The sequence below is a fragment of the Gopherus flavomarginatus genome, chromosome 17 (assembly GCF_025201925.1).
Source record: "Gopherus flavomarginatus isolate rGopFla2 chromosome 17, rGopFla2.mat.asm, whole genome shotgun sequence".
NCBI classification, from domain to species: Eukaryota; Metazoa; Chordata; order Testudines; family Testudinidae; genus Gopherus; species Gopherus flavomarginatus.
Window position 1 is genome coordinate 25,098,006 of NC_066633.1, and position 13,956 is coordinate 25,111,961.

General features: G+C 43.3%; 1 protein-coding gene across 7 annotated transcripts in view; it reads right to left on the minus strand.

Annotated features, from left to right (window-relative positions):
- Positions 1-13,956, minus strand: part of PNPLA7 (patatin like phospholipase domain containing 7) — a 415,290-nt gene that overhangs the window by 197,192 nt on the left and 204,142 nt on the right. For all 7 annotated transcript variants that reach the window (XM_050926463.1, XM_050926465.1, XM_050926462.1 and 4 more), the window contains one exon: positions 2,582-2,642. In XM_050926463.1, coding sequence (XP_050782420.1) covers positions 2,582-2,642 — 61 coding nt within the window. The remainder of the gene's footprint in view (positions 1-2,581; positions 2,643-13,956) is intronic.

A 13,956-nucleotide genomic window follows, 5' to 3' on the forward strand; every position in this document is an offset into this window, starting at 1 on the left:
TCTTCGAGTATGTCAGTGTGGATCCCCCCACAGGTTACTGGCAAGGAGCAGCATCCTTGGATGGTGAGACTGAGGTGTCACAGCTGATCAGGGAAATTAGGATTGTAGCAATGCTCATCCAAGCTTGGCATCTGCCCTGGTTGCCATGTCAAAGTATGACGTTTAATGAAGGTCACAAGATTACTCCACACAGCTGCCATGCAAATCTCCAAGAGTAAGCCAACAATGCTGCCTGTGCTCTGGTGGAGTGTGCATTTATGTTAGGCGGGAGAGATGCACCAGACAGCTGCTACCAGAAAGATGTGCACTGTCATGTGATCCACTTTAAAGGTTTCAAGGAAGAGACTGCCTGGCCTTTTACAGATTCATACATACCAAGGCCAGAACAAATATATGACCATTCTGCCCTTTGTGCCCTCACATTGGAGAGTGAGGAGGCAGAGGACAGACACTTGCACAGCTCAGACACTGCTAGCCAAAATAATCTAGTCTCACGAGCATAAGGCACATGTGCCCCTTGCAATGAGAGCCATGCTGACACGTACTGAAAGAGCTGAACATTCCTTCCAGGTCAGCGGGACAATCATAACTGCACAAGTCACTTTGTTAGGATGATTTCCAGCCTAACTGGCTGTCACTTACAATTAGAGAGATTAAAATGGCCCTAAGAAGTTACAAATTGGTTGTTACTTTTACTCTCTGCTTGTTTCACAAAATGGCAAAGCAGGAAATATCCAGTAGTCTAGTGGGGATTATAGGTTAAATTTAATGTACTGATGTTTTTAAGCTGTGACACAATGCAAAGTTCATCATAAGAACATACAACAGCCATACTAGGTCAGACCCAGGGCCGGTTCTAACTTTTTTGCCGCCCCAAACAAACAAAAAACAAAAAAAAGAGTATCGCCCCGCTGTAACACTCCTCCCCCTGAGTGCTGCGCCGCCCAAGCCCCCCGCCCCCCACGAGCGCCATGCCGCCCAAGCCCTCTGCCCCCCACGAGCACCGTGCCACCCAAGCCCCCCGCCCCCCATGAGCGCCACGCCACTGAAACAAAAACAAACAAACAAACAAAAGCCACCAGCACCGCCTGGCTGAACCAAAAAAAAGAAAAAAAACCCAAGCGCCACCCCAAGATGCCACCCCAAGCACGTGCTTGGTCGGCTGGTGCCTGGAACCGGCCCTAGTCAGACCAATGGTCCATTTAGCCTAAACTCCAACCTTTTGACAGTGGCCAGTGCCAGATGCTACAGAGGGAATGAACAGAGCTGTGCAATTTCAAGTGATCCATCCTCCATCATCCAGTCCCAGATTCTGCCAGTTGATGGTTTAGGGACACCCAGAGCATGGGCTTACGTCTCTGGCTATCTTGGCTAAAAGCCATTGATGGACCTATCCTCCATGAACTTATCTCTATTTTTGAACCTACTTATACTTTTGGCCTTCACAACATACCTTGGAAACGACTGACTGTGTGTGAAGAAGTACTTCCTTAAGTTTGTTTTAAACCTGCTGTTGATTATTTCACTGGGTGATCTCTAGTTCTTGTGTTATATGAAGGGGTAAATAACAATTCACTTTGTCAATACAATTCATAATTTTATAGACCTCTATTGTATACCCTCTTAGTCGTTTCTTTTCTAAACTGAATAGTTCCAGTCTTTTAAATCTCTCTTTGTATAGAAGCTGTTCCACACCCCCCAATCATTTTTGTTGCCCTTCTTCAAAGTAATTGGTCCAAAGCACACAACTGAAATTCAATACGACCTGTTTGCCTAACTCTCTTATCCTCCTTTGAAAACCCCAACCACACTGGTAGCAATGGGTTGCATGGAAACAGACACATTTCTGTAAATAGTTTTAAATCTTAGCACAGAGGTTTTATAAACTACCAGTACTTCGAACATTATTTTCTTTTAAAAGTGATTTAGTTTTATAGTCCAAGAAGAACAAACAGTAAGGGAAGTTTCCTCCCACCCACTAACAATCAATCCAATTAGTAATCTAAACTAATTCAACCAAGGCAATTCACAAGAAAGTTCTCAAGATAAAAACTTGGGAACACCTAAATACTGAATAATTTGCTATTAGGCAACACAGCAACATAAGCAAACTACAGATTCATTAGGTCATCCTGCATGCAGATTCCATTTGGTGTGATGTGAATCTGTGCAAGGTTACTTGAATTTTGCATTGCTCCCTGTCCCTGCAAACCCTCTCTCTCAACAAATATTTGAAGAAGATTTCACTGTGAATGTACACCAATACCTTTGGGACTCAGTTGTGTCAATTCCACTCCATTCCCCCATCCCATTTATCCTACTTATGCACACTCATTGTTTGTACTTATGAAATTGTTACTCCCTTGTGATCCTGGCTAAAGTGGAATAATCAGGGGCAAATTCTTATCTCTGACAGGAATTCTCTGTTCTCAAATGTACTGGTATAAATCCAGCAGTACTCCACTGAATTCAGTAGAATTACTTGGAAAACGTATCAGTGTAACTGAGATCTGAATCTGGCCCTTAGACATATTTTCTGAGCACTGGAAATAAAGCAAATGGCCCAGGAATGGTTTCTTACCCCCCTGCTGAAGACTGCCAAGAATCTTCTCACCCAGCAAATGGATCAGTCTAGTCACAACCTGGCAGGGGGAAAGAAATGAACATTTCAGACTGAATGCATTAAAATAAAATATCTTAACAGATAATGGAAAAAATCAAGAGAAGGGCTTAAATAGAACGTTGTTGAGAACTGCTAAGGGTTTTACAAAGCACAGCTTCTCCATGGGAAGCAATTACTTCCACTCTGTGATACAGTGACAGCTCATTTTTCTTGTATAAAGTTACCTGTGTCATTTTAATTTTATACTAACCTTTAAAACTTAAAAAAAAAAAAATAAAGGTCATTACCATCTATTTTGCTATTAAAAAAAGAACTTTTCTGGAAAGACACGGTGTTACATTTTCACTATACCTCCAATGTGCACATATTGTGAGTATTTAAGAAAGAAAGAGTCTTGTGGTATTTATTGAATACCATCTCATTTGTATACTGTACAATCACCCTGGTCCATACTCAGACCAGACTCTTCATATACAAAAAGGTGTTATGGGTGAAGAGGTGGAACACACATATATTCAAAGCCCTACGTCTTGGCAAGCTGAATTACCTTCATGAAACTGATCTGGAGGCACAGGAAACAGGCATGGCTCATTCCAAGGATCAGATTTTGATCTCAGTGGAGTTACTTGGGATTTATACTGATGTGAAATCAGTATCTGGCCCTTAATTTAATTTCAAAAGTGATAAATTTATCTTTACAAGAAGTAATCATTAGTTCCTAACAAGAGCAATGATGGAAAGCTAACAGTTGTAACACTAAGGAGTAGCTGAACTGGAAAATACTTCAGTTGGTTTTGAGACTTATCAATTTATCACTAATAAAATAAAGGCAGTAACTGCCTTAGTAAAATTCTAGTAAACTATAACTGCTAATATGTAGTAAAATACAAACATTTGGATTTTTTAAATAAAAGCCATTTCCTGGTAAATAAAAGTAGCTTTGAACCTCATGAAGACGTTAAAGAGAAAACCACCCCTCATTTTGACTTGATTTATCAACAAGATAAATGTATTGTACACTACTGCTGTTTGTCAGACAAGAAGGAACCAAGTGGCAAGTACAGCATGATTTTCTGTTGGTGTGTTGGTGTTTGACTGGCAGTTACACAGCCCCTCCATCACTAGCATGCCAATATTAATGACATCTGTGAATGCCACTTCTCTCTCTACTACATCCATGTTGTAAAAATCAATAACTTGAAACAATAAAACATAAATTTCTCCCAAGTGTAAGCACTTCAAGATTCAACCTTACAGTCGAAAACCTTGTAAGACATCACAGCTTGATAATTAGTATTGTTTTATGCATCCTGTCTAAAGCAGTTTTGTCCTAGGCAGCCAATACCATTGATTAAGCCTGCATAGTTCATGTATCAGGGGGTAGCTGTGTTAGTCTGTATCCACAAAAAAAACAAGGAGTCCGGTGGCACCTTAAAGACTAACAGATTTATTTAGGCATAAGCTTTTGTGGGTAAAAAACCTCACTTCTTCGCATCGAAAGTATGCTAGTTAGTCTTTAAGGTGCCACTGGACTCCTTGTTGTTTTCATAGTTCATGGAATCCCATAATTCTAAAAAATGTGAGCTTTAAAGAGCATTTGGAGAAAAACTCAGGGCATCTCCGACACAGTATCAATTACTAATGTCAGAACAGAGAGTAACGGCTGAACTTCAAACAGGACCAACATATTTGAACAACAAGTTTGCACAGAACTATATGTCTCCTACCTCCAGTATTAGGGACAGACAAGGAAAATAGGCCATATAAAATATAATGGAAATATAAGCATATATTACAATCAGGAGCCAGAGATGGAAGAGGCCCATTAAATCATCTTTTCCCACCTCTCTGCCAGTATAGGTTTGTTCCCTAGTGTACATCTTCTAACATTTTATTCAATAAAGCTTTCAAAGTCCCAAGAGATGGGATTCCCACCTCCCCCACGGGGAGAGTATTCCACAGCCCCAGTTGAAGTATGGGCCCCATACAGTCAGCTGAATATTACAGAACATCAAAACAACATTCAGCTACAGGACAGATATTTAGATGTGCGCATGCCAAGACACGGTAGAGGAGATTTCCGGGAACATTTCAGCCAATCCAAAGATGTTTTTTGACCTTGTACGCAAGCCAGTCCCTGACTAAAACCAGACAATCACGTTGTTTGAAAGCTTCCTCAAGATGCTTTGTCAATCATATTTAGGGCCCTATCAAATTTATGAAAGTGAAAAATGCATCACGGATCGTGAAATATGGTCTTTTGTGTACTTTTACCCTATACCACACAGATTTCACAGAGGAGACCAGCATTTCTCAAAATGGGGTTCCAACCCAAAAGGAGGTTGCAGGGAGGGTTGCAAGGTTATTGTAGGGAGTTCGCAGTATTGGCACCCTTACTTCTGTGCTGCCTTCAGAGCTGGGTGGCCAGAGAGTGGTGGCTACTAGGTGGGCACCCAGTTCTGAAAGCAGCGCCACTGCCAGCAGCAGTGTAAAAGTAAAGGTGGCAATACCACAACCCCCCTACAATTACCTTGGGACCCTACCACAAACCCCTTTTGGATCAGGACCCAACAGTTACAACACTGTGAAATTCCAGATTTAAATAGCTGATAACATGAAATGTATGATTTTTTTAAAATCCTGCAACTGTGAAATTGAACAAAACGGACCATGAATTTAGTAGGGCTCTACTCTCATTAGCAGTGACCTAAGGAGATCAACTTCAGTAAGTTACCTCTTACCATCAGTGTCCATACCTAACTCAATCTTCGAACCTTGCTCAGCAGAGAATACTAATAAAGCAGAATAGCATTTATTAATGTACAGTGGCTAAGTAATACTGGCTGTTGCTCACAAAGGAACTGAGTGCCAAGCTCACTTATTTTGGAATCTCAGCTAGAATTAAAAATCAACTAACTCTGCAGCAAATATAACAAAGTTTATTACTCACCCAGCCACAAGCTGAACCTGCTGCAGTACTACAGCTCCTAGGTTTGCAATTGTGGATTTTGGTTTTCCACAGCTAAACCCAATCCTGCTAACTGCTTTAACTGTAGAAAAAAAATCCTTCTACAGTGAAATCTATTAGACAGTGAAACTGCCTCCCAAGGGAAATGCTCCATAACTCGAGAATTTTTTTTAAGATAATGTCTATACATTCTGTATTCAGTTAGCAGGCATGCTGGAGTGTCAGTTCGCACCTACAAAATATGAATCTACTATAACAGTTATGGAGTTACTATTTAACCATAGTTTGCACTTCTAATGCACCTTTCACCAGAGGAGCTCAAGCAGGTTAGCAAATAAATAACATCTTGATTCCCATTCTGCTGCTCCTACCACCAGGAGACATGATTTGCTTTACTAGTTAAATCAAACCTTATGCCCCTGGAATAGCTGTGGAAAAATTGTTTTTCCAATGCCCTGTGTGAGAGAAGCAGGCTGCTTACCATCATAGGATGAGTCACCATGCTGCTGTCATGGAAACATACAAGAACATCAATTCTGGATCTAAGATAGGAACTGGCCTGAGATTTCCTTGGAGTTTTACAATATGCCAAGCATTTTCTCATAAAGAGGTACTGTGCTCTTTAGAAAAAGCCTTGGCCCACAATCTTCTGAGATGCCAATACAAATCACAGCTGCTGCTATTCCCAACCTGAGACGTGAGCTCTTTGAGATTCCTCAGAGCAGTCAAAACATGCATTGTAATAGCCTCCCACGGTAAAGAACATAGTTAATACAAAGCCTATGGGAAGAATTCTAATACTAACGCTGAAGAAATTCTCAGTTAATTTCCAACCACCTTTATTCTGCACCACAATGAAAGTGTATGAAAACCGGACTTGGTCAACTCACTCCCTCAGGTCCAGGAGCAATTCTGATCAAGTGCAACCAGGGAACCACTGGTTTCTTCTCTGGTAGAGAGGAATGCCAAGGAACAAACCATCCCTGCTCCTCCTGAGAAATGAGTAGCATGAAGAGCTGGAGCTGCTATACATCCCCCAGGAAAGGAGTGGAGAGCAAGTAGCAGAGCAGCCTTGTTTTTAAGAAGAGAGATGGTGCATCAGGGGCAGGGAGCTGGGAAGCAAAGGGCCTCTGGAATGCCTAGGACAGTACAATTGGCCTAAAGGAGGCTACAAGAGTCTAAAACTTTTCAGCACATCTAGGGCTGCCTCTATATTGACAGAATTGGGACATGTAACTTTCCACCAGGGCTACTTCACTATGCATAGCAACAGTAGATCCTGTAGTGAAGACAGGGCTCAGCCATTTTTCACACTTTATACAAGTTAGACGGCATGGTGGAAAATACACCTGAGTCTTCTTGTACACTACAGATTCCAGCATCACTGCCACCAGCAGAGCTGAACCAGTGGTGAATTTTGGGCTCCATTTCTGAAAATGTAGGCAAGACTTCGAAATCTTAGTGAGGTGGTTCTCCTCCAACCCTCCACAGGCTGGAGGAGAGTGAGCTGTCTTCTCTTTGCAAGCAGAAGAATGCACCTGGGAATGCAGCATTCACTCAACTCTGTTGTGATGTGCATCATCTGGTGCCAGACAGTAACTCCACTAGCACAAAGTGTAACATCTCTGGCACGTTGCAGTATCTGCAGTGCACTACAGTCACCATGGCACCTGCTAATCCACATCCAATTCTACTCAACAGACCTCCTAACACATAACCAGTTTTTACAATGACAACTGTTGGCAGATCACCAGTCAGCTAGTCTTTGAACCATTACTCATGCAAAATCTATACTTCTAAAAGTCAGCTGGTTTGGAATTGAGACTTTCTAAAACGTCAGACAATTTTTGAAAAAGGTCAGAAGTGCACTTGAGTAACCATTGTGTTTGTGGAGCTGGACAGGATCCGGTAACTGTGTCCAGGAGAGTAAAAGTATCAGAACGAAAGCCTGCACTGATGTGATCACACTAACCGTGATATCAGAACAACTCTTTTAAAAGATTGTCAAACTGAATGCTACTACAGGGAACTCCTTTTCATGGAGGTGGTTAAGAAATATACCCAGGGTAAAAATTCTCAAAAGCATGTAGAGTGACTTAGGAGCTTAAGTCCCATTTTCAGGAGAGACTTTGGGACTTCAGAGGCTAAGGTCATGTCTACACTACAAAATTAAGTTGACTTAAGTAATTAAAACAGTGGTTCACGTCCACACTATGCTCCATCTGTTGGCAATGCACGTTCTCACCAGGAGCGCTTCCACCAAATTAATTGTGTAGAGCATGGTGGGACACTGACAGCTGGAACCCCATGGAGGAGGGGGCTCCAGCTATCAGTCTCACATTCGGCGGGGGCTCCTGCTGTCAGCTAACAGGTGATGTAAGTAGTGCAGTGTCAACACGGACACTGCATCACCCTAACTACATAGACCTAAACACTACACCTCTAGTGGGCACAGAGATATTAAGTCAATGTAGTGGGCGATTTACATCCGTGGGAGTTGCATTTTACCTAAGCTGCCTTATATCAACCTAATTCTGCAGTGTAGACCAGGCCCAAGTCTCACTGACTTTCAGTGGCACTTTGGCTTTGAATGACCAAGTCATTTAGGTGCTTTTGATAACCGTACCCCTAATGATTTGGCAATGTGCTTTCGAGTACTCCAAAATTTTAAACAGAAGCCTAATATCCAAATGCTTCCAGCCCAAGCCCTCTTAATATGTTCATAGACTAACCCCACCAGCTCTCCTCCTCTGACCCTACTCTCAGCTGGCTTACTTCAACTTCAGAACTGAACACTCTTCAACACAGTGGGCTAAACAGCACTTCAATTATATATAATTTGCTCCAGTTATAATACAAGTGCACCACTGTGCACTCCATCTCCCCCATATGATTTCAATTTCATTGCTATCCCTCTTCTCCAGAGCTCTGTTTAACAGCTACTCCAGTCCCTATGCTCGACTATCCATGGTTATTCTACACTGTCATATTTCAAGGAACCTGTAATTCTCTAGGTCCATTTCCATCTGTGAGTTACGTACATGATCTTTCAAGGCCAGAGTTTTAGCTAAAATTTTGTTTCCATTCATCTGTGAAATTTAATTTGCTTTATTGTAAACCATCCTGAAAAATCATTCTAATGAGAATTCAGTTCTAAAAAATATATCAGTGGGAATTGTTGTCTTTTCTCTGTTTCAGCTATAGTTTGGACTTCTGGGAAAATTTACAACTTGTTTATTTATAGAAGCTGATGGTGCTAAACACATCTAAATTTAATTTTCCACTTTAGATAACTTAATTATTAAAAATATTGCTCACTGATTATTGCTCACTGAAATCCCAACAGTTGATTTCCACATACAGAGACCATCACTATTAATTTACTGGCAGAAGTTGATTCACAGCAGAAAAGCAATCTTCATTTAAAAAAATAAAAACCAAGAATAATGAACAGAATTATGTCTCAGAAAAGTTGCGCTCTTTGTCCTATAAAAGAAATACATATCACTTTACAGGAATTTTTGTGTAAGAAAAATTACATTGCTATGATATTCTATAATCTGTCCCTCCCTGATGCTTTCAACAGAAATAAGTCTTTGGCAGTAGCAATCATTTTTCACTGGTTAAATCTCAAGCACAGAAGAATCACATGATATTCGGAGTGTACCTGCCTTAGCCAAAATTTCAGAACTTTCACCTCTAGCTAGAAAAGTAGGTTTCACCTGAAAGAGTGGCTAAGCTTTGCTCAGAACACTGACATTAACAAATTTAACTTCAAGGAGAACATACATCTCCTCCCAAAGCTGCCCGATGGATAGACATGGCCATGTAATGGTGCAGTCACAAACTAAATTGCTGGGTCACAAATTAAATTAATTGAATTTAAGATTAGAAGGGACCATTACAATCATCCAGTTTACCTGCATAGCACAGGCTAGAGATCCCTGCACCAACCCAGCCCATAACTTCTGGTTGAGCTAGAGAATCTCTTTCAGAAAGAGAAACCAGTCTTCATTTAAACACTCCAGGACCAAAGGACGAAGAATCCACCACATCTTTAGGTACGTTGTTCCAATAGTTAATTACCCTCCACTTAAAATCTGCACTCATTTGTACATGAATTTAGATAGCGTCGCCTTAGAATTAGAGAATATCAGGGTTGGAAGGGATCTCTGGAGATCATCTAGTCCACCCCCTGCTCAAAGCAGGACCAATTCCCAACTAAATCATCCCAGCCAGGGCTTTGTCAAGCCTGACCTTAAAAACCTCTAAGGAAGGAGATTCCACCACCTCCCTAGGGAACCCATTCCAGTGCTTCACCACCCTTTTGGTGAAAAAGTTTTTCCTAATATCCAACCTAAACCTCCCCCACTGCAACTTGAGACTATTACTCCTTGTTCTGTCATCTGCTACCACTGAGAACAGTCTAGATCCAACCTCTTTGGAACCCCCTTTCAGGTAGTTGAAAGCAGCTATTAAATCTCTCTTCATTCTTCTCTTCTGCAGACTAAAACAATCTCAGTTCCCTCAGCCTCTCCTCATAAGTCATACGCTCCAGCCTCCTAATCATTTTTGTTGTCCTCTGCTGGACTATTTCCAATTTTTCTACATTCTTCTTGTAGTGTGGGGCACAAAACTGGACACAGTACACCAGATGAGGCCTCATCAATGTCGATTAGAGGGAACTGATCACGTCCCTCGATCTGCTGGCAGTGCCCCTACTTATACAGTCCAAAATGCTGTTCACCTTCTTGGCAACAAGGGCACACTGTTGACTCATATCCAGCTTCTCGTCCACTGTAAGCTCTAGGTCCTTTTCTGCAGAAATGCTGCCTAGCCACTCGGTCCCTAGTCTGTAGCAGTGCATGGGATTCTTCTGTCCTAAGTGCATGTTGGGGCTGGGACGCCCAGCTCGGGGGCAGGCACGGGGCTCGAAGCAACTTCCCTCCCCTTTGGCCCCGGCTGCTGCTGCTGCACGGGCGGAAGCTCCCGGCCGGGGATGCACAGGTTGGAGAGCAGCAGGACACAGGAAAGTTGGAGCCTGGGGAGGAGGTGACTGTTTCAGGTGGTTGGGAGGGAGGGGGGAAGGGGGGGAATGTGGTACGCTCAGGGGAAGAGGCAGGGCCGGGGATTTGAGGAAGGGGTCCAATGGGGGTGGAGAAGGGGCAGAGTTGGGATGGGGACTTTGGGGAAGGGGCAGAGTTGGGGGAGGGCCAGGATTGTCCTCTTTTTTCAATGTTCAAATATGGTAGCCCTAACCTGGACCTAATAAATGTTACCCCAAACTCCAATGGGACACAGGAAGCTCCTGTGGAGAAGATGTATAAGGAAAGGCCTGAGCAAGAGGGCAGAGCAGAGGGCCTAGAGGGTGAACCTACCAGAACAGAAAACCTGTAAGAGCTGCTCCTAGAGAGGGGAGCCTCCTAGTTGGACGGCTGCAGTCAGCAAGCTTCCAAGAGGGCCTAGTCTCAGCCAGGGGTTTCCCAGATACTGGCCAGAAGTCCAGCTTGGCAAGGATCACCTGCTATCCCAGGAGAAGAGTCACAGTGGGAGGAGTTCCCCAGACACATGATTCCAGGGATGAGGCCTAACACCAGGGGCAAAGACTGGAATTGAGAGAACTCCTGGGGAAGAACGTCAGTAGAGGCGAGCACTGGATTCAGGCGGGTGAGAGATGGACTAAAACACGACCTAGTCACCCTGAGACGTTGAGGGAGAAAGCTTTGTTTATGTTTTGCATTGGCTTTTCCATTAATAGATAAGACCCTCCACAACAGGGTGCTCTTTTGCACCTAGCCATCTGGTCAGACTTTATGATACCCCTGGCTAGGGGAAAATCAATTAAGGGCTCTCCTGCAACACCATGCCTACCTGCAAGGGGCCCATTGGGCCAACCCAGAATGATGACAGTATAATTTGAGGGGACCCTGTCCCTTATTCCTTTTTCCCCAATATGATGCACCCCCTGCCCCCATGCAGGCATTGCACATGCTTCCAATATAACAGCTATGCAAATACAGCTTAGTCCTAACCAACAACCCCAATTTTTGTCCCAACACTGGCCCTCTCCAAACACTGCCAGCCACGCCCAATGGTGCAGTATTGTTGTGATGTGCACAGAGAGACAAGGACAAAGCCAAACATTTTCGTCTGTGACTTTTTCAGAATATCAGTTAAGATATTTAGCATTTAAAAGCCAGTAACCAACCCATTAAGTCAGCTTTATTTCAACCATGTTAAATGATAATTTACTGAATCTTATACTGCAGGCTATTAGAGACCCTAGCAGACATTGGTGGCTTAGCTCATCTCCCTGTCCTTTGCCTATCCATTACTCAAAAAAAAGATCAGAAGAAGCTGACTTGAGGGGCTGCAAAGGATTTACTGGTAGGCTGGGCATAATTCAGATTATCGTTGTCAAGGTGTCACCCTCACTCTGAACTTCAGGGTACAGATGTGGGGACCTGCATGAGATAACCCCTAAGCTTATTTACCAGCTTAGATCTAGTAGCTGCTACCATCAAATAGTTTAAACAAACGTTTATGGGAGAGTCATTTGGAAACTCTATCTTCCCCCCAAATATTTCCCCAGTCTTTATCCCCCTTTTCCTGGCAGGATTGAGACTGATTCACCTCTCACCAATTCCTGGTGAGCCCAGATGCAAAAAAACCTTGGATCTTAAAACAAGGAAAAAAATCAATCAGGTTCTCAAAAGAAGACTTTTAATTAAAGAAGAAGGGTGAAAGGAATACCTCTGTGAGATTAGCATGCAAGCCACTCTCACAGACAACAGGTTCAAAACACAGAGGACGTCCCTCTGGGCAAAAACTTAAAGTTACACAAACGAAACCCAATTTGATTCTCCCTCTTATGCAAATGAAGTCACAAAAGAAAATAAAAATAATTTAATAAATTCCTTCTCTAAATACTTACTCCTTTTAAGAAATGTTAGATGGCTGATTCCTGGATCCTTCACTCCAGCACAAACTTACTGAACAGACAAAAGACTGATTTCCCTCCTCCCTCTTTGAACACATCCTGTCCCCCCATTGGTTCCTCTGGTCAGGCGTCAGCTAGTCTATGTGAACTTCTTAATCCTTTACAGATAAAAGAGGAATTAACCCTGGACTGTCTGTTTATGACAAGGGCATAATTCAGATTATCATGAAGTAGCAATATTGGCTGCCTTACCTGTGCTAAATTCCCATTATATCTAGATCACTTCTATAGCATTTAGTTCAGGCCTGTTAAGAACATTTGCAGAGAGCAGCCCAGATGTTGTTTTTAAAATGGGACAGACAGCAGCTCAGAGAACATGAACGAAGGCAAGCAAACATTTAGCCTGTGAGATACCCTACTTGTCACAACACTGAGTAGCCTCAGAAGAGATTTCACATGAAAACTTCCAATGGTTTGAAAAAAGATGGTTACTTACCTTTGTAACTGTTGTTCTTCGAGATGTGTTGCTCATATCCATTCCAGTTAGGTGTGTGCGCCGCGCGTGCACATTCGTCGGAAAACTTTTACCCTAGCAACTCGGTGGGCCGGCAGGTCGCCCCCTAGAGTGGCGCCATCATGGCGCTTGATATATATCCCTGCCGGCCCACCCGCTCCTCAGTTCCTTCTTGCCGGCTACTCCGACAGAGGGGAAGGAGGGCGGGTGTGGAATGGATATGAGCAACACATCTCGAAGAACAACAGTTACAAAGGTAAGTAACCGTCTTTTCTTCTTCGAGTGATTGCTCATATCCATTCCAGTTAGGTGAATCCCAAGCCTTATGTAGGCGGTGGGGTCGGAGTGAAATGTGGCAGAATGAAAACTGCTGAGCCAGAGGCTACAGCATCTCCTGACTGTTGAACCAGGGCATACTGCGAAGCAAAGGTATGGACCGAGGACCAATGGAGCTGCGCGACAGATCTCGTGGGTAGGAACACGAGCCAGCAAGGCGGCAGATGAAGCCTGAGCCCTGGTAAACTGCACGATGATGTGGCTTGGGGAAAATATGAGCCAAATCATAACAAGTTCGGAAGTCTGCCATCACCCGAGATGTGATCCTCTGAGAGGAAAACAAGCAAGCCCTCCCTTTGGCCCGCTACCGTGACAGAGCTGGGGCACCTTACGAAATGGTTCTGGCAGCGCAATATAAATGCGAGCACTCCACAGATGTCCAAGGAGTGCAATGGTTGTGCCCATTGCGTTGAGCTGTGGGTAACATGAAAGGCCGAAACCACCTTAGGGAGGAAAGCCGGGTGCGGTCATAACTGCACCTTGTCTTTGTGAAACCTAGTGTACGGCGGAACCCTCGTAAGAGCTCTGAGCTCGGAGACCCGTCTGGCCGATGTAACAGCTACGAGGAAAGTTTG